General features: G+C 55.8%; 1 protein-coding gene across 1 annotated transcript in view; it reads right to left on the minus strand.

Annotated features, from left to right (window-relative positions):
• Nucleotides 1-21,262, minus strand: part of CDH4 (cadherin 4) — a 197,013-nt gene that overhangs the window by 66,556 nt on the left and 109,195 nt on the right. Inside the window, exon 5 of the mRNA XM_058433264.1 lies at nt 15,591-15,735. Coding sequence (XP_058289247.1) covers nt 15,591-15,735 — 145 coding nt within the window. The remainder of the gene's footprint in view (nt 1-15,590; nt 15,736-21,262) is intronic.

Here is a 21,262-nt window from a genome sequence, read left to right on the forward strand (position 1 = left end):
TCACCCCTTGTCGGCCCCTGCCCCATTAGAAGCTGGGCCTCTGCGGCAGGAACCAGTCTGGCTGCCTCCCCTCTGACTCCTCAGAGGTCCTGCTCAGGCCGACAGCTGTAGAGGGTTCCCTTGGACTGAAATCCCTCCCACCTACAGCATTCCCGCATCTCTGTACCAGGGAACACAGACGGCCCCACGATGCCCGCCCTGGGAAGGGGTCCTGGTGTGGACAAACCCCCTCTGCACCCCCACCATGGGATGAGCTGGCGGCCCTGGCCCAGAACCCAGAGTCCTCCAGCATGGAAACTCCATGTGTCTGACTTGAGGGGCTGATCTATTCTTCGGTTTATGCTCATTAACCAAGCACTAATCGGATATTGATCGGGGTCCAAGTCTCTGCCTGCTTTTTGGTTACAAATAATTGCACCCCTTACATCTGATGCAAGCAACAATATCCCCATTTCCATTTGGTGGAGTTTTTGCAAAAATAGAATGTCTTCCTCACAGAGAAGAGCCTGGACGTTCTGAGATGGCCAGAGTCATCGGAACTCAGCTCACCTTGGCAGGTGCATCACGCCTTGTGAGCCGCCTTAGTTTAAGCACCCCTCCCCCATGGAAAGGACTGCTCATTAGAAGCTTGTAGTGGCTTTCATCACATTAGCTCTTCATTAACTCAAGACAGTAATGGCTTTAAACCAATGCCATTGTGCCCTCCTCTGCTCGCCTCCTGCCTCAGGAGGCAAATCCTGCACTTAGAGCTGTTGGCCACCTCCAGGGCACAGGAGGAGGGGCCTGGGGTGAGGAGGAAAATGTGATGAGCACCCAGGAATCCCCCACTTTACTTGGGTTCAATTTTATCATAAGCTGTCTCTTTCTTTCTTTTTTTTTTTGATGGAGTCTTGCTCTGTCGCCCAGGCAGGAGGGCAGTGGCATGATCTTTGTTCACTGCAGCCCTCACCTCCTGGGTTCAACTGATTCCCCTGCCTCAGCCTCCCAAGTAGCTGAGATCACAGGCATGAACCAGCATGCCGACTAATTTTTGTATTTTTAGTAGAGATGGGGTTTTTCCATGTTGGTCAGGCTGGTCTTGAACTCCTGAGCTTAGGTGATTCACCTGCCTCAGCCTCCCAATGTGCTGGGATTACAGGTGTGAGCCACCGTGCCCAGCCTATCATAAGCTCTTTGAGGGGAGGCCCCCTGCTTCTGACAGTGCCTGCACTGGCAAAGCCAGGGTGTCAGTGTTTCAGGAAGGGAGAGCAGGGCTTCAAAATCCCGGGCTCAGAGTCAAATGTGCATGAGCCCAGAGCGAGTGTTCTGGAAACAGGCGTGTGTGCGTGGGCACCTGGAAGGCAGCCTCCACCCATCTCTCTCCTGCTGGTTCCTCCCTGGATGCTCCCTGAGGATGGATGCTGCTCTTAAGAACCCACCCCAGCCATCTGCATCGTCTCACTCCCGGGAAAGGGCGATGGCAGGGCCCCTCTTTGGGAGGTGGCTCAGAATCCCATTCTCTGGCAACAAGTACTGCTCACTGCTTTCCGGCCAACTACAAAAACAGGGTCCATCTAAGCATCTACCTTTTTTTCTTTTTGCTATGCTCAGGAATCTGCTTTTTAAGGCCAAATGATATACTTTTGAGAATTCTTTTCTGGATGCAGAAATAAAACACACTCATGGTAACTAGCACACGCTCACCGGGAAACATCCAAAGGCACAGTGAGGAGAAGGCACTGACCGCCTCACACCCAACACACCTGCTGGAACACTGGGGTGCAGCCCCCTCTTGTCGAAGGGGCTGGATCCTGCATCTTTAACACAGATGGGCTTTCTGCTGCTTCTCCTTCTTTTTAAAACCAACTTTATTATTGATCAAAGAAATGAAAGGAAGACATTTTCCACATGTCAAATGTGCAAAAGCTACTTTAAAATAATGATGGTACCTAATTGTGATGGCACAGAGGGCAGCTGGCACCTTCCATGGCCTCTGGGGGGGAGGGGGTGGCCTCAGCTTCTCGGAGGCGGTTTGGCTGTGCATACACAAAACCCTTCAAAATGTGCCCACTCAGCAATTCCACTGCTAGGAGTTTATCCTAAGGAAAAAATTGCAGGCATGGAAAACCCTGGCTGTCCAAGCTGACATCGTTTCTGAGAGCAGAGTGGGGCCTGGAACAAATATTCACTGAACATCCACTCTGTGTCAAGCATTGAGACCTACGTTGTGTATACCCCAGGGGCTGAAGCTCATAAACAAAATCCCCCATGCCAGGGGGTGGTGTGGCCACTACAGAACAACTGATGGTCCTCTGGGTAGGAAACTTCTGTCCCTTGATGACCTCAGTGCCAGGACGCTGGTGGTGACAGGGTACCGTATGATCCCAGGTGCCACTAAGATGTTCAATATAAACACGAGCAATGACCAGACCAAATATAAAAATAGAATTCTGACCACACCTGCAGTAAGCAGCCAGGGAACTAACCCATTACACACACTAACCAGCCAGGAAGCCAGCTATCATCTACACTAACCAGCCAGGAAACTAACCCATTATATACACAAACCAGCCAGGAAGCCAGCTATCATCTACGTTAACCAGCCAGGAAACTAACCCATTATATACACAAACCAGCCAGGAAGCCAGCTATCATTTACACTAACCTGCCAGGAAACTAACCCATTACATACACAAACCAGCCAGGAAGCCAGCTATCATCTACACTAACCAGCCAGGAAACTAACCCATTATATACACAAACCATCCAGGAAGACAGCTATCATCTACATTAACCAGCCAGGAAACTAACCCATTATATACACAAACCAGCCAGGAAGACAGCTATCATCTACATTAACCAGCCAGGAAACTAACCCATTACAAACACAAACCAGCCAGGAAGCCGGCTATCATCTACACTAACCAGCCAGGAAACTAACCCATTACATACACAAACCAGCCAGGAAGACAGCTATCATCTACACTAACCAGCCAGGAAGCCAACCATTATTTATACTAACCATTCAGGAAGCCAGCCCATTATCTACACTAACCAGCCAGGAAGTCAGTCATCACCTACACAAACCATTCCAGAAAGTCAGTCCATCATCTACACTAACCTTCCCTAGAAGCCAGCTCATCACCTACACTAACCAGCCAGGAAGTCAGTCCATCACCTACATTAACTAGCCAGGAAGTCAGCTCACTGCCTTCCGCCAGATGCAGCGAGGGATGCAGGGTGGTTGGAGGGGTACCTGGCAGAGCTGTTGGGGGGCAGGGGCAGGGGTGGGAGCATAGGGAGAGGCCAGGCAGGGGTCAGGGCATGAGGTCTGGGCGCACACAGATTGAAGGTCACGAGGCTGCCTCAAATCCACTCAGGGGTGGATTTAGGCAGAAAATCCCCCAGGTGTGGCACAGAGCCCTGGAGGCTCTGCTGCACAGCGCACCGGAGAGAAAGCCAGGGCCCGGGTGGGTGACGGGGCAGGAGAGCAACTCCATGCAGCCCCAGAAAGGACCACGGCCAGGGGTCATGGGCAACAGTACAACTGCTGCACTTGGCCTTGCCCTCGGAGGCCCCGGCGAACTCACCAGGGCTGGTTTGTCAGTGAATTCAGGAGGGAATGATGGGTGGAGATAATCGGGTTTGTCTCATAAGGGTCTGCCCAGGAAGCTGGGGCCACCTCCCCCTCGGTCCTCTCATGGGCGCTGTCCGCGCTGGCAAGGGCTTGGCTCTGGGAGTTGAGTGAGTGTGTCCTGGAGAGGGAACCGCGGTGCCTCTGATCTCACTGGATCCGTGGGCCCCTTGTATCTGGAGTCCCTGAGCCACAGTGGCCGCTCCGGCATCCTGGGATCAGCAGATGTGGTCTCTGTGGCTTGGGTCACACAGGCCTCCCCAGCAATGCGTTTTCTCGCGTTTCTGGGGGCATGTGCTGCGTTCCCCACAGTCTCCAAGTGGCAGGATGTTCGATGGACGGGGATTCTGGCTGCACAGGGAGGAAAGTGGGTGAAACCAGGGGGGTCCCCAGGCTTCCCCCCAAAGGGGACTGCACTGGTGTCCTGGGCTGCTGTGCCAAAGCACAGCAGATGGGCAGCTTGAAGCAACAGAACTGGCCCTGTCAGTTCCAGAGGCCAGGAGGCAGCACCAGCACACAGGGCTCAGCATCAGCAGCCCTGTCCTGGCCCTTCCAGCTCCTGGGGTGGGGGCGCCGTCCAACTTGGGTGCTCTGGGGCTTGTGGCCACGTCACTCCAGCCTCTGCCTCCACCGTCTTGGGCCCTGCCCTGTGTCTTGTCCTCTTGTTAGAAGGAAACAGTCATTGGATTCAGGGCCCACCCTACTGACCTCATCTTGACAAAATGTCTGCAAAGAACTATTTTTGCATAAGGTCACATTCTGAAGTTCTGGGTGGACGTGAACTGGAGGGGCTCCAGTCCACCCGCCCAGGGGCTAAGCTGAAGCTGAGGCAGGCGGTGTCCGGAAACCCACACTGGCAAGGCTGGGAGGAGATGGGGGCCTCTTCCACCCGCAGGAGTCTCCGCGGCCCTGGGTGACTTCGGAGGCCAGGTGGGGCTTGGCACTAGGGCAGCCGTCCCAGCCTCAGGGCTCTGCACCCTCACTTCACCTCGGGGAGTCTCGGCTCCTCCTCTGCACCTACGGCTGCCCTGTCCCTCTGGCCTGCTTCCTGTGCTGTGAGCAGGGCTGGCTCTGGTGTCTGGGAAGAGGGAGCCTGGATCCCTGTGTCCCCACTGACCCTCTCGCTTCTCCAGTGATGCAGGATCTGGGCCACACCCGAGTGTGAGTCCTGCAGCGCTCCATTCCACAGAGGCTGTAAATCTGCTGAACCTGGGCTCCCCGCAGGAAAGACGCGGCCAGCAGTCCCTCACCTGTGCCCTCTGCTGAGGAATGGTCACCCAGTGGCATCTGCGCTAACCTGGGGTGCCCAGGTGAGTTCTCCTGCCCCGTGGGCTTTGAGAACAAGAAGGAAACCATCTTTCTAGGGCTGTCTCTGGAGGCCTCTTTCCACCTCCTTCTCCCCCAGCAGACAGACCTGAATATTTCCCCATCAACGAAGCAGCGAGTCGGAACAGCATCCCCTGCCCCGGCTGCAGGTGAGGAGCAGCCTCGTCTTTCACGTGGGAGATGCTGGACACCTCCTTATGAATCGTGCTAACAGGGAAAGGGGGAGACAGCGGTGGCTGCCAGGCTCGGCTCTTTCTCGGAATTCATGTACCAACGCTGCCATGCGCCTTAAAGGATTAATTTCACAAGCCTTCAATTGCAGTTTAATTTGAAAACTAATTCAGCCCCATAATTGGCTTTCTGCTCAAATCACTGAGGCTAGAGATTTAAATTCTTAATATTCAGACGACTTTCAAGTATCTAGTGCCATCTGTGCATTAACCTCAGGGGTACTTCCGCCGGCAAAGAAATAAAATAAATAAATAAACGGGGCCCACTAATAGAATAATCTATTTAAGCAAAAAGTCGGTGCTGTATAGATGAAGGTCTCTTTGACTTCATTTGCAGCACGTAGATTTCCCTGCTTTTTAATATTTTAAAATGACATTAATTTCAAAACTTATAGGCCCCACACAGTTACGAGGGGTTAGAGGAAGTAGCGCATCCCGATTAGAGTCCTTTTTAGTTAAAAAATCATCAATACGGAGGTGTCTTTCCCTGGGCAGTTGGAGAAATGCTGAGAGCCTGGGTGAGTTCCCGAGCCCTGAGAGCTTGTTCTCTGATGCTGCGGGGGACAGCGGTGGAAAACGGTCACTGGGCAGTGACGGGGAGCGAGGGGTCCAGGGGACCAGGCAGGACGGATGGCGGGCTGGCTGTCCACTGCCCTCCTGCCCTGGGCGAGACACCTGGCCTCACTGTGGGCCTGGCAGACATCTGCCTCCCTCTGCGCCTGTGTGGACCCCACCTGTCCATCAAGGACCGCCCCCCACCAAGGAGGTCCTCATGGACTCCTGCCTGTCTTGCAGAATGAGTCCACCTTGGGAGCACCAGGAGCTAGCGCTGGGACATGTCCAAGGTGTCATCAAGGCTTGCGAGCTGCCCCTGGGGTCAGGCTGAGGCTGGGCTCTCCCTGCAGCCTCCACACAAGGGTGAAGGAGGAGATGGGGTCTCTGTGCTCAGAACTGGAACCCGGTGGTGGAGACCAACAGCCACCTGAGTGACTCTCCGGGTGTCAAGGGAATCGCCCAGGGCGTGGAGGGGGCTGCCTGGGGGAGAGGCCAGGGCAAGACGTCTGTGCAGAAGTGGCTGTGAGCTGCAGGAGGAAAGGAGCTGGCACAGAGGGTGGGGGACAGCGCCGCGGGCCGAGGGCACAGCCTTTGCCAGGTCCTGGGGGCAGGGAAAGGTGCTTCCCGTTCACAGTGGCCTGGGACGTTTGCGTCCCTGCCTTTCTCCAGGTGTGAGGCCTGCACCCTGAGGAGCGGGTGTGTCTCTGGGTTTCTCAACTGGACAGTGGGCTTCTGGAGGGTGGGGTTCATGCGTTCCCACCTGGTGCCCTCTGCAGCACCCAGCTAAGATGCCCACCTTACCCACAGGACAACACAGCCACCTGGGACTTCCTCCTACAGGAAACTGCCCATGCTAAACACCGCCCCCTCCTCCTTCCTGCCTGATGGTGTACGTGATGCTCGAGGGCGCCGCAGCCACCTCGTGACCACATAGTGAGAACTGAGAAGGGGGGTCCTCAGCCCGACGCCTTGAGCTCTCACCCCAGCCTCCACTGGTTCAAGCTGCTGTGGTTGGGTTTTCTGTGACTTTCAGCCAAAGGCATTCCTGACACACAGGTGGGGAAGGGGAGGCGGTTTGCAGAGTGGTTAGCAGGGGCGTTCAGGAGCCAGTCCGTTGGCCTCTAAGTCTTGCCTTTCCCTGCCAGCTGCTGTGGGTCTTTACTGTTACAGAACGGTGACTTCACTTCCTCATGTTGTATGCGGGGGAAATAAAACTAGCCGTTTCCTGGGGCTGTTGTGGCATTTAGTGAGCTGATTCGTATGGAGAACTTTGGACGAATGCTGTCGGCACGTTTCTGTGATGACCGCATGATCGCATCTTCAGCGGAAGGCGTGTCCTTCCCACGTGGAACCTCACTTGGCCCTGCCCCTGGGTGCAGAGAAGCAGGGATCATCGGTGGAGACCAGCAGAGCCCACGTTCAGTGCGGTTCTTGGGCCTAGGCAGAGTGGACAGCTGAGGCAGGTGCGGGCGCGTGAGCTTCAGGTCAGGGTGGCGGCCGCAGCTATTTTTCATCTGTTGCTTGCTCTTCTCAAAAGGTCCAGTTCAAAGGAACAGAACAGACCTTTTTAGACCCAAAGGTACCCTGGGGGGCTGCATGCTGATCTGCAGGCAGACAGCCCCGAGGGTCCCCCAGGCACTTCTCTGCCCTGGGGCGAGGGCGGCTGTTTCTCAGCACAGGTCTCCACGGGTCTCACAGAGTCCTCCTGCGGATACAAATGCCAGGATCCTGCAGGAGGAGCCCTTGGGAAACAGCCTGTGGGCCATTACTCTAGAGGGGAGAGGGAAACCAGCTGTGGCTTATAGCCAATGCTGCAGGGGCCTGGATGCCACCCGGACAGACGCCTTCAGTGGTCACTGTCGTTTTCAGTGACACCTCTTCCCCTCCCGAGAACCTGCTGGGGCCGTGCACAGAACCCAGCAACATTGCCTTGCACTGCGGCCCTTCTGAGGTGTTGTTTCTGCTTGTCAGGGCGTCCTGCACCTCCTCCTCCCTCCCGGACATCTCCTGGGAGGGGGCGGGTCCTTCATAAATCACCTGCACCCAAATCCTCCTGGCAGGCCAGCGTCTGGGAACCAGACCTCAGGCATGGCCACAGTTGGCCCGTCCCAGGCCAGAAAACTGCATCGTTCAGACATGGCTGATTTGGAATTTGTGATAATTCACAAATATGTGTATCCGAGGTGTAGCTCAGCCCTCAGGGAAGACAGGGCTTGCCAGGCAGACCAGCAGGGGGACCGGGCAAGGACCCCGTGGACCTTGGTGCTCCAAGGAATCTGGAACACAGGTGGTTTTCAAAGTTGTCTTGTATTTATTAAGAGAGGTTTGAGTTGACAAAATTACCTTGGTGGAGTCAGGAAAATGAACTGATATTTTCAGCCAGAATGTATTATTAAGTTGCTGTTGATATGAAGGAGTTACAGCTGCGGATAATAAGGACACTGTCGATGACAGCGTCACTGCTGGGAGCCACATGGATGCCTGCCCCTGACCTTCCCTGTCCATGAGGCGGGCACTGTCCTTGTTCTTTTACTGAAGATGTGTGAGGCAGTGGGAAGGAGCTTGCCTGGGGCCACACCAGGGCCACGCTGTGGTCACGCGGCACTGCTGTGGACAGCGTGGCAGAACCCCTGCCTGCCGAGGAGGGGACGGAGTACGGGCAGTGCTGTGTGCACATTCCCACCCTGGTGGAGGGACACAGGTGAAGGCCAGGGCATGACCACCTCACACTGTCCACAAAGCCATCCCTCTACCTGGTAGTGAAGCTGGCCATGAGAGTACGGTCATCCTGCGGTGTTGGCAGGAGACACACTGGTCATCCTGCGGTGTTGGCAGGAGACACACTGGTCATCCTGCAGTGTTGGCAGGAGACACATAGACCGACAAACCTAGGAACAGACCCACACAAATGTGCCCAATGGATGTCCTGCAAAGATGTCAAAGCAATTCACTGGAGGGAGGACAGCCTTTCAATGTATGGCGCTGGGGCAGTCATGGAAAATATGGAGATGAGCAAAAAATACACCTGCATCTACATCTCACGTTATATAAAAATTAACTCAAAATGAATCACGGACCTAATGTAAACTACAAACCTAAACAACTGTTAGAACACCCAGAGAAGAGCATTTTCAGAACCTAGGGCTTGATGAAGAGCTCTCAGACTTGATGCTGGAGCCCGCTCCGTAAGAGGAAGCATGGATAAACTGGACTTCCTCCAAATTAAACACTTTCGCTCGCAAAGACCCTGGGAGGAGGATGGAAGACAAGTTACTGGGTGGGAGAAATATTTGCAAACCACAAATCCGACAAAGAACTTGTATCTAGAATACGTAAAGAATTCTGAAAACTCAACAGTAAAAGAATAATGTAGTAGGAAATGGACGAAAGCCATGAAGAGTCATTTCCCTGAAGAGGACACGCAGATGCCAATACACACAGGAAAAGACACTCAGCACCATTTGCCAGAGGGAAAACACATGAAAACCACGAGGGACCACCACGCACCTCTCAGAATGGCTAATGTTGAAAGTGATGACAACGTCAGATGCTGCTGAGGATGCCGAGAATCCGGGTCTCTCAGGAGGGTGGGATGAGTGTGCGACGGGGCAGCCCCTCTGGCAGAGAACATGGAAGTTCCCTACAAAACAAACGCCCACTCCCAAGATGACCCCACAGTTGCATTCTCAGGCATTCATTCTAGAGAAATGGAAATTATGTTCACACACGACCCCATGCAGGAATGGGTGCTCAGAGCAGCTCAGTTCATCATGGCCCAGAGTTGAAACTGCCCAGCATCCATCAATTGGGGATGGCTCATAAGCCGCGGTACACCCTGGCCACGGAATTCTACGCCATAGAAAGGAACGAGCTATGGATACGACCTGGCTGTATATCCAGAGAACGATGCTGCAGGAAAACAGCCAATCCCAAAAGGGAACACACGGCTGTGATTCCATTTCTATAGTATCCTTGGAATGACAACACTACAGATGAAAATAGAGTCATGGTTGCCACAGGTTAGGGTTGATGGGAGGCACACAGACAGACACACATGCAGACACAGACATACACACAGACACAGACACACATACAGACACAGAGACACACACAGACACAGAGACACACAGATACAGACACAGAGACACACACAGACACAGACACACACACACAGAGACACACACACACATACAGACACAGAGACACACACACAGAGACACATACAGACACAGACAGACATGGACACACACAGACACAGAGACACACACTTAGACACAAAGACATACAGACACACAGAGACACACACACTCAGACACAGAGACACACAGACACACAGAGACACACACAGACACAGAGACACAGACACAGAGACACACACACTCAGACACAGAGACACACAGACATACAGAGACACACACAGACACAGAGACACACAGAGAGAGACAGACACACTGACACACACACAGACGCACACAGAGACACACACACACAGACACACCAATGAATGTAGGTCAAACTGGTGGGATCCTAGTAGGGGCTGTGGCCGTTACGAAGATCAGTTTCCTGGCTGTGACCTGCGCTGTGGTTCTGCAAGGTATCGCCCTTGGGGGAGGCTGGCTGAAGGGCTTACAGGATCTGTCTGTCTTATTTCTTACAACTGCATGTGACTCTACAATTACCTCAAAACAAAAAGATTTTTTGAGAAGACATATCTTCCAGTGAAATCCCATCGGGAAGCCCAACACAGGAGACGGAAGTGGCGAAGCTTGGGTGGACGGAGTGAGGGCTGCGAAGCAGGCCCCAGCGCCCTGCACGTGGGGGGCCCCTAGTCACCTCCGTGGGCCTCAGGCCCCGCTGGAAACTGGGCAAAAATCCTCGGCCCTCCCGTCATTTCAGGTGCACCTTGTTTTTTTTGGAGGGAACCCTGATTTTGGTTCCACTTTCTGGGGAACTTGAAATAAATGAGCGTTGATTTCTTTGTGGAAAACGTCTGTGGTACAGGTCTGTGGATCACTCAGCAGGGCCTTCTTCTACCATCAGAACTCACCAGGCTTAGGGTCACTTCTGCAGCCCGGGCCGAAGGCCTCGGTGGGAATGCCCACTTCCTGTAGCCCCGTCTTACTCAATGGCGAACGCACATGTGCCGCCCACAATCCCAGACAGCCCGGAATGCGTGAAGATGGAGGGTGTCCCCTGGTTGTGTGCCACAGGCTGTCACCCTCTGCCCCGGGGAGGGGTACGGGGACAGGGGCAGGGCAGTGAGACCTGCCTTGGGACTTTGGCAGGGACTCTTGGGAAAGACGTGCTCCCCTCACCCCCAGGGCTGTCCAGCTGCTTAGGAACAAGCTTTCGGCCTCCAAGGCCATGGTGGCTGCAGCAGAGAGGATCTCTTGGAGGAGAAAGGAGGGTGGGGTTGAAAACCGGCCGGGGAGACTCTGGAAACACACCTCATCCCGGGGCGCAGCCACACCTGGCACTGCCAGCCCTGCCTGCACTTCCCAGTCATGGTCCCCTTGCTTGGGGAGCCCCTGGGGCGGGCTCTGCATCCTGCTCACTAACAGGGCATCTCACTCTGCACCCCAACCACAAAAGGGCTGGCCACAGCTCCTGCCACACCCTCTGAGCCCAGCAGGGCAGGTCAGCAGCGCCCCAGGGGATTTCATGAAGTCAGGAGGGCTGGGGAAGAATGTGGGGTGCACATAGGACCCTCGTGGATCCCGGGGGGGCTGGGGAAGGTGTGGGGTGCACACGGGACCCTCGTGGATTCCGGGGGGGGCTGGGGAAGAGTGTGGGGTACACACAGGACCCTCGTGGATTCCGGGGGGGCTGGGGAAGAGTGTGGGGTGCACACAGGACCCTCGTGGATCCCAGGGGGCTGGGGAAGAATGTGGGGTACATACAGGACCCTCGTGGATCCCAGGGGGGGCTGGGGAAGTATTGGGGTGCACACAGGACCCTTGTGGATTCCGGGGGCTGGGTAAGAATGTGGGGTGCACACAGGACCCTGTGGATCCCAGGGGGACTGGGTAAGAATGTGGGGTGCACACAGGACCCTTGTGGATCCCAGGGGGACTGGGGAAGAATGTGGGGTGTACACAGGACCACTGTGGATTCCGCGGGGCTGGGGAATAATGTGGGGTACACGCAGGACATCTGTGGATCCCAGGGGCCTGGGGAAGAATGTGGGGCACATGAAGGATCCTCGTGGATTCCAGGGGGCTGGAGAAGAGTGTGGGGTGCACACAGGACCCTCGTAGATCCTGGGGGACTGGGGAATAGTGTGAGGTACACTTAGGACCCTTGTGGATCCCAGGGGGGCTGGGGAAGAATGTGAGATGCACGCAGGATCCTTGTGGATTCCAGAGGGCTGGGGAAGAGTGTGGGGTACACAGGACCCTTGTGGGTCCCAGGGGGGCTGGGGAAGTATGTGGGGTACATGAAGGATCCTTGTGGATTCCAGGGGCTGGGGAAGAGTGTGGGGTACATGCAAGACCCTTATAGATCCCAGGGGGCTGGGGAAGAGTGTGGGGTACATGTGGGACCCTCATGGATCCTGGGGAAGCTGGGAAAGAATGTGGGGTGCATGCAGGACCCTCGTAGATCCTGGAGGACTGGGGAAGAGTGTGGGGTGCATGCAGGGCCCTCGTGGATCCTGGGGGGCTGGGGAAGAGTATGGGGTACATGAAGGATCCTCGTGGATCCCAGGGGGGGCTGGAGAAGAGTGTGGGGTGCACGCAGGACTCTTGTGATCCCAGGGGGCTGGAGAAGAGTGTGGGGGTCACACAGGACCCTCATTGATCCCGGGCGGCTGGGGAAGAGTGTGGGGGTCACACAGGACCCTCATGGATCCTGGGCCTGTAATGGTGTGCTCACATCCCCAGATGAACTCCCCAAGCCTTCGAAATTCCTCTGGAGCTGAGCCAATATTTAACCCATCTTTCCATTTGTTTTCCATTAGAATGCGCATCTGAAACCCTTCATTAGCTTGTCCTTCCAGAGAATAATGACTAATTTCTGGCGGTAGTTTTTCCTTATCCCACAAAGGCACTGTGTAGAACCCTTCTATTATTGTAATTTACTGATGGAAGAGAAGAAATTGTAGAGATGATTTCCAAGTCCTGGGAAGACTGCCACCGAGAGAAGCAAGCCACACTTTGCGTGGGCACCATCTCTCCCAGCCCTTGTCCGGGGTGGGTGAAGGGTGACCGAGGTGGGCTTGACAGCGGCACCTCCAGCTCCGTCCTGGCCTTTGCACAAAGACAGCTTGTTCTGGGACAGACTCCTGATCCCCCAGGGGCTCTCAGAGTCCATGGACATTTCACTCAACATAGTCCTGGAAAAGCTCAGGAGTGGTGGGAAGAAGGGCTGACTCCGGGGTCCCGGCATCGACACGTCCTCTGTCTGCCAGGCCGTGCCCAGCTCTGCAAACGGCCGGGCAGCTGGGCTCTCCAGGCTTGGCTTATGCGGACTTCTGAGGCCACGGCTCCGCAATTTGCTCTTTGTTATCCTAATGAGCAAAGCCAATTGCGCTTTTGGGAAGACTTTCGCTGTTGATTTTTTAAAAAGTAAGACATGGGAGGTTTGATTTGTGATAGAAAGGCCAGGAAAATCCAGGCGCCTTTAAATAGCATCCTGGGTCTCCAGGAGCGAGGCCAGTGGTATCTGTGTGAGGAGTGTGCCTGGCCTGTCGCCCACTCCTCCACATCTGCACACTCGCGAGGGGCTCCCGTGTCCTCGTCCGTTTTCTTTGGCTGCCTGGAGCTAATCTGCTCACCCCCTGCCTGCCCCTCAAGGGACAGCTGAGGACCAGCTGCCCACAGTTCCAGTGAAATAATGCCACATTCATTCCCTTCAGTGACACCGGACGCACCCATGTCTCATAATCCTGAAAGACAACCAATTAAGGGCGCAATTCACCCTGTTCACAGTGCAGCCCTGGGGGCGGGCCAAGGGTAAAATTCACCCTGTTCACACTGCATCCCTGGGGTGGACCAAGGGCGCAATTCACCCTGTTCACACTGCAGCCCTGGGGGCAGACCAAGGGCGCAATTCACCCTGTTCACACTGCAGCCCTGGGGGCAGACCAAGGGTATAATTCACCCTGTTAAAAAAGCCACCCCTGTTCACACTGCAACCTAGGGCGGACCAATACCATTCACACTACACCCTGGGCAGACCAAGTAGGCTGAATTCACCCTGTTCACACTACAGCCCTGGGGCGGACCAAGGGCACAATTCACCCTGTTCACACTACAGCCCTGGGGGCAGACCAAGGGTGCAATTCACCCTGTTCACACTACAGCCCTGGGGACGGACCAAGGGTGCAATTCACCCTGTTCACACTACAGCCCTGGGGGCAGACCAAGGGTGCAATTCACCCTGTTCACACTGCAGCCCTGGGGGCGGGCCAAGGGTATAATTCACCTTGTTCATACTACAGCCCGGGGACCGACCACGCAGCCACCTCCGTGAGCAGGCATGATAAAGGCCTGCCTTCCCGTCCCAGAACCGGGATGCTGCTGACCCCTCTCTGGGGGTCTGCAGGGGCGTGTGGTGCCCCTGGGAGCTGGCCCTGGCTCTGGGCTCCATGTGCTCCAGATTTCAATGCAGAAACAGCCTCCCATTTGCCCGGCACTGCCAACTTCTGTAAAGGCTGGAAGCCGTCACTTGCTGGGCACTGGCCAGGGGTGCTGCTGCTGGTGAAAATACAGGACACCCCATTAAACTCGAAGTTCAGATCAGCAAGGATTACCCTCTTAGTGTAAGTCCGTCCTAAATGGCGCTTGGGCCACACTTTAAAGTGCTTTGCTGACTCTCTGAACTTCATATTTACTTGGTGTCTTGTACTTTAGGGGCGGCCCCAGCAGAGGTCTCCTCAGTGACCTCACCTTCCCTGACCCAACCCAAGCCAGGCAAATGTTTGCCCCACAGAGGACCCCTCTCCACCCCCCAGGCAGGAGGCAGCCACCGTGGGGAGCTGCTCCCTCCACACAGAGGCCCCCTGGGGTTTGTTCATCCACAGACCCGGGCCACCTGCGGCATCTGGATGAGCAGGTGGGGGCTGTGCCAGCCCTGTGGGGATGTGGACACCCAGGTTCTAACCCATGTGCACCCTGAGGGTCTGCAGCTGCTTAACCTCCCCGGCCTGAGCCTCCTCACTGCTGGTGGGGGTTGTCCACTTCTTGGCAGTCACAGAGGGCAGAGATGCAAGACATGACACGCTCAGCTAGGGCCCCACACGTGAAAAAGCGGGCGCCGCCACCAGTGCCAGAGTGAAGTCTCAGGGTACAGGCTCTTGGGTCAGCTCTGAGGGGAGCAGATGGCCTCAGTCACATGGGATGGCCTTGGCAGGGGGAGTCCGGGCCTCTCTCACTTCCCATTTTGCTTGGAACCAAATCTTACGTTTAGCTGGGAGGCCTCCAGTGGCCTCAGCCCTCTGACCTCGTTGCCTCCCCAGGGCCCTGGCATGTGGACCTTGCTCCCCTAGCCTCTCCCCCTGCCCAGGAGCCCACCCCAGCCCCACTCCGGGAGCTGCTCCACCTCAGGCTTCAGCTCCCAGCTCCACAGAGGGGCCTGCCCAGGCCCACCACTGTCCCCAGGACTCCCAGTGCCCGGGTTTCCTTCCCAGCCCGTCGGACCTGCTGTGGCTGCAATCGCTTCTCACCTGTGGTCTGCACCCCCCTTGACCCCGAGGCCTGTGAGAGCAGGGGCTTTGGTGGACACCTGCTGCGTGCTGTGTGTCCGCGCCCAAGTCCCGTGGCACCATCCTGGTAGTGGGGGCTGAGCAGCCCTCCCCCGCCCTCGGGGCCTGTGCTGCGCCCGCAGAGCCCACAGGGTCTCCAGCAAGCAATCGCTAAAGGCCTCACCTGGCTTGGAGCCCTCGTCCACGGAGCCGTTGTAGACCTGGTTGATGAACTCAGGGCGGTTGTCATTCATGTCGATGACGTAGATGTACAGGTCGATGGGGTTCTCCACCTTGTTGCCATTCATGTCCACAGCGTGGGCTCGGAGCTGGAAAAGCAGCAGAGACAGGGCCCAGTGGCGGGTGGGCACTCCCACTCAGCTGAGAGTGGTCCGGGACCCGCGGTGCTGGGGTAGGAGGCTGATGGCAGAAGCAGGTTGGCTATAGGGGCCGGGGGGCTTTGGACACATCATGGAATTCTCCGAGCCTCAGCTCTCTCCTCTGCAGAAACGGGGGTTGGGAGAGCACAGAGTGGGGCGATGCACAGAGCTGGAAGCCAGCTTAACCCCCAACACCCCATGGTCAGGCCCACCCAGGACCTCCCACGCCTGCCCGACTGTTCCGTGCGCCACTGACTGTTCTGATCAGATGTCTGGAGCAAGACAGGTGCGCCTTGGATGGGGTCATGTCCACCCAGAGTGGCAACAGAAAAGACATTTGTGCCTAACTGGGCGGGGGCTTAACCCCTGCTACTGTAAGGTTAGTCCCCAGGGGAGGTGGGGAGGAGACAGGCTGAGGTGTGCAGGGGGCCAGAGCTGGAGCTGGGAATTGGGCCCATTTAGGCGTCCACTGAGAGTCCCGCCTGGACAATTTCCAGGCTCTCTGCATCTGTGTGCCCTGTCAGCTCTTGGGCACAGCAGGGGAATATGGGTGGTGTGGGGGGATCCGTGGAGAGGCAGGGTCGGGAGGTCTGTGCGGAGCTCCCGGGAACGTCACAGGAACCATCTTCGAGGTGAAAAGGGAAGAGCTGAACCTGGGCTGGAAGGTTCTGCAGGAGCTTCTCGGAGTCACCCCTAAAGTTCTGGATTTTTTCTTTCACTCATTCATTTGTTCTGCAGATGCCCATCAAGGGCCTGCAATGCCAAGGTGCTGGGCTGGAGCCTAGATTAGTGTGCACTGAAGGCAGTGTGGCTGCCCTGGAGCTTCCATCCAAGGGACAATGGACACCAGGAAGAGAAGAAGCCATCAGTGGGTGTGGTGGCCGCCAGGGAGGCCTCTCAGAGGAGGGGCTGCTTGAGCTGGGACCTCAAGAACAGGCCAAGGTAGAGGACACGGAGAGGCTGGGCGCTGCCAGCAGGCGAGGGGGCTGCTGAGGGGCTGTCGGGGAGCAGAAAGGGCATGTCCAAGGCCTCTCCACCCAGAGCTGGACGGTCACCCAGAGGTGTCCTCAGCTCACATCTTTCTGCCAAAACCCCACATCACCCTCGAAGTTGGACACAACAGACCTCACTCAAGGTATTTGCAGCAAAACATCATCAAGCCCAGGGTGGCCGGGAGAGGAGCCCCATGCCGGACGGGTCTCCACATCATCCCCTTGGTGGCCTGCCTCACATGGCCGCTCCTGCTCCCCCGACCTTGGGGAATCGGGGGGCCCTGAATTCCACGCCTGCCCCAGGGAAACCCGGGAGCTAACTGTGTCCGTGCCCACACCAGTGTTTTGGTTTGGCTCCAACAATCCAGAGTGGAATTTTACCCCCTCACATTGCATGTTTAAGGAAGATCTAGAGAGGCTGGCTTTACTCAAAGAGGCAATCTGTGCTGTACTAAGGAGACAAACTAGGCCTGACTCCTGGAGGAACTGCAGGCTGCCACGTGAGATGTGACTGCACGCACGCCAAGTCAGCTTTCCATATCACGTTTAAACAGCCCGAAGTGCTGTGTGGTTGTTGTAACCGGCCACCCCCGCCCCGTCGCGGGCAGACTCCTCCATCCCCGACCCATCTGCAGCTCTGTCTTGCTGTGGTTGTGCTTTCCACATGCCCAGTCAAAGGTCACAGGGCCTTGGGGGAAAAAAGTAATTCTGAGCCAAAATTAAAGTTATTATCTCCTAACTAAAGCAGTTTCAGGTGCTATCTGTAGCAGCAAGAGCCCCGCGAGTGCAGATAAGGAGGAAATACCGCCTCTGCCCGCGGCCTGCGTCCTCCTTGTCCCACTCCCTGCCTCACCCCCAAAAGATTTAATTACATTCGACAGCTCCTGTTGGAAATCTCCCCTGCCCATCTCTCAGGCTGGGCACACCCAGGGTGGGCCTGAGATAGGTGATCTCGCCGTGGCGGTGGAGGAAACACGAAAACATGGGTGGAGGGGTCCTCTGAGCGTTCTGCAACCTGCAAATCCGAGCGTCGGCGCAGAGTGCATTTCCTGCAACATTTTGAATAGGATATTTTTCTATCCTTGTTCCAGGAGACAAGATTAGGAAATATTAATGCGTGGGTGTGGTCTGGCATTGGGGCGGGAATGCACTCGGGGGAAACGTGTCTGTTGACAGTCGACTGTCCAGATGTGGGTGGGATCTAATTCTCCCGCCTCTTGGCTGCTCTCTTTTCTTCCTATATTAATTGTGGGTGCAGGTTCCCTCCAAGGCATATGGAACTGGGAACAGTCCATGAGGGTCTTGGAAGTGGCCGAGGGGTGCAGGTGTTGGAGACTTTCTTCATGGGTGACATCGGCAGCCAACACGCACCATGCCTTTCAGGGCCAGGCAGTGGTGTAAGAACCTACACATGTTAACTCCAGTTTTCATCAGAATCTGTGAGATTGGCATTGTCTTGGTCCCTATTTTACAGATGAGGAAACTGAGGCTCAGGAAGGTTAGAAAACTTTCGGAAGATGACAGCGTGTGGCCGGGTGAGCTAGTGTGTCTAACTTACGGAATCCTTCAAGGAATCTTCTGGAGCATCACCCTACAAAGCCAGCAGTGAGCACTCGTGCATGTCGTGTGTTTGAATGTTTACAGGCTGGCTTTAGGGTGATACGTGTCACAGTCATCAGCATACACAGGCTGGGGATGCGTCCTCGCCACACTCAGCCCACAGAGCTGGGTGGAAAATGGAACAGGATCCAAGGACACTGGGGAGGCAGGAAAAACTCTAAGATGGCCCCAAGGATGTCAGGTGCTAGTCCCAGATGTGAAGACAGATGTGTTCCCTCCCCATTGGGCTACGTTTTTGACCTTAAGACAGGGCTGGGTGGGCGCCATCCAACCACACGGGCCTTTGAAAGCTGAGCGTTCTCCAGCTGGAGGCAGGAGAGAGGGGCATGCGGGCATCCCATGCACCTTGCTGGGTGACAGTGGAGGAGACACGTGCCGAGGCATGCAGGTGCCCTTCAGGGGGTGGCTGTGGCCCCCCGAATAGCCGGCAAGGACATGGAGGCCTCAGTCCCGCAACCACAAGGATCCGGACCTGCTGCAGCCCCAGTGAGCCAGGAGGCAGGTCCTCCCAAGGGCCGGGGGATCGCCCAGGCTGGCCGGCACTTTGATTTTGACCTGGAGAGACCCTGAGCAGAAACACAAGCCAAGCCCATCTGGACTTCTGACCTACAGCACGGTGAACTCATAGGGCGTTGTTTCAGCCACTAAGTTTGTGCTGATTTGTTACACAGCACAGAGAACTAACACGCCCCTGCTGGCTGGCACAGCTGCCTCCAAAGACCCTGGTGGGCGTCCTACAAGGTGGAAATCCAGAGTTGGGGTCACACTGGAGTCTGATGAGGAGTGTGATGCCTGCAGGGAGGGGCTTCCTTCTCCAGGGAAGGGCAGAAAAGCCAGGCATCCCCAAGGCCTCCATCTCGGTGGGACAGAGAGATTAGCTACAAGTGGAACTCCAGGGCTTCATTCCAGAATTTGGCAGACGATGCAGCTTCTTCTCCAGTCTGGGCCCTGTATCTCCTGCTGACTCTGCCGTCCCTGAAGGGGTGAGAAGGCTGGAGCCCGGCCAGATCTCAGGGCTCACCATTCCTCACCGTGAAAATGGGAAATGAGGATGATAAAACTAACAATCTCCATGAGCTTGCTCCTAGAACTTGGTGTGCAGGAGGCACTGAGAGACGCTGGCGATGTGGGATGACTGCATTTCTCATCTTCAAAGCAGGGAGAAAACCATGAAGCCTCAGGGCTGAGGCAGGAAACAGATAGGAACATGGGCTGGGTGCGGTGGTTCACGCCTGTAATCTCAGCACTTTGAGAAGCTGACGCAGACAGATGGCTTGAGCTCAGGAGTTCGAGACCAGCCTGGCCAACATGGTAAAACCCCATCTCTACTAAAAATTCAGAAAAATTAGCTGGGCGTGGTGGTGGGTGCCTGCAGTTCCAGCTACCTGGGAGGCTGAGGCAGGAGAATTGCTTGAACCTGTGAGGCAGAGGTTGCAGTGAGCCGAGATAGTACCACTGCACTCCAGCCTGGCTGACGAAGTGAGACTCTGTCTCAAAAAATAAAATAAAATAAAATAAAAAAAAGTCCTAGGTACTTGGGAGGCTGAGGTGGGAGGATTGCTTGAGCCTGAGAGGTTGAAGCTGCAGTAAACTGAGATTGCACCACTGCATTCCAGCCTGAGTGATATAGCGAGACCCTGTCTCAAAAAACAAACAAAAGAAAAACAAAAGGGAAGGGAATGGTGTGCAAAACTGTCTGCACAGTGGCAAGCCATGTGGGTGGCTGGGGCAGGTGGGCCTGACCCTTCACCAGCAGCACCACCCCCACTGCCTTGGGCTACCTCATCTTCCTTCATGGCCAGCTCAGGTGGGGAGTGCGGGGGTCCTGAGTGCATCCGCGGTGAGGGCCATGGGCCTTCAGGGGCACCTCAGCTCCCCCTGCAGGTGTGGGATCCAGGTCCCTGGTCCCCACCAGCCTGTGACCCCCATCTTTCTGGGGTTTTGCCACAGGACCATCTACAGAGGCACTGTACCTTTCCTGGGTAGAGCCTGGTGCTGAGCAAGGCTCTGCATATGCATCAGGCAGAAAGAATAAACAGACGAATGGAGGTGTGTGGCATGGTTTGGATGTTCTGTCCCCTCCAGATCTCATTTGAAATGTGCCCTCCAGTGTTGGAGGTGGGCCTGGTGGGAGGTGTTTGGGTCATGGGGGTGGATCCCTTGTCAATGGCTCAGTGCTGCCCTTGTGGTAATGTGTGAATTCTTGCTCTGAGTGCGCTCCAGGGCCCGTTGTTTAAAGAGCTTGGCACCTCCGTCCGTCTCTCTCTCTCTCTTGCTCCTGCCATGTGGGATGTCTGCTCCCCTTCACTTTCTCCCATGAGCGGAAGCTTCCTGAGGCCTCCCCAGAAGGAGATGCTGGCGCTATACTTCCTATACAGCCTGCAGAACCGTGAGCCAAATAAACCTCTTTTCTCTCTATATTACGCAGCTTCAGGTATTTCTTTATAGCAATATGAAAGGGCTAACACAGCGTGTTTGCACCACATGTTTACACAGTGTGTTTGCATCACATGTTTACACAGCATGTTTGCACAGTGTGGCAGGAGGTGGTGGGGGCGCTGGATTCCCCCCCATTGCCAGCCACTGTCTCTGCACACGGTGGGTTGAAAATTTCTACCTGTGCGTGAGAGGAGGGCCTTGGGAATGAATCACAGAGGGGTGGGTGACCCAGATCCCTGGAGTGGCCATTCCAACCTCTGGCCCTGCACACCTGGACCCCTGCTGTGGGCAGAGCTCCCAGGCTGGGTTATAGGCTGTGCCTTAGGCTTCAAGGTGCATGGAGGGGGCACTGTCCAGCGGTGGCCCTGGAGGTCCCCATCCCCCAGCTGTGCTGTGTGCAGAGGTAGCTGAGCCCTGAAACCTTT

The sequence above is a fragment of the Hylobates moloch genome, unplaced genomic scaffold (genome assembly GCF_009828535.3).
Source record: "Hylobates moloch isolate HMO894 unplaced genomic scaffold, HMol_V3 SCAFFOLD_21, whole genome shotgun sequence".
Taxonomy (NCBI): Eukaryota; Metazoa; Chordata; class Mammalia; order Primates; family Hylobatidae; genus Hylobates; species Hylobates moloch.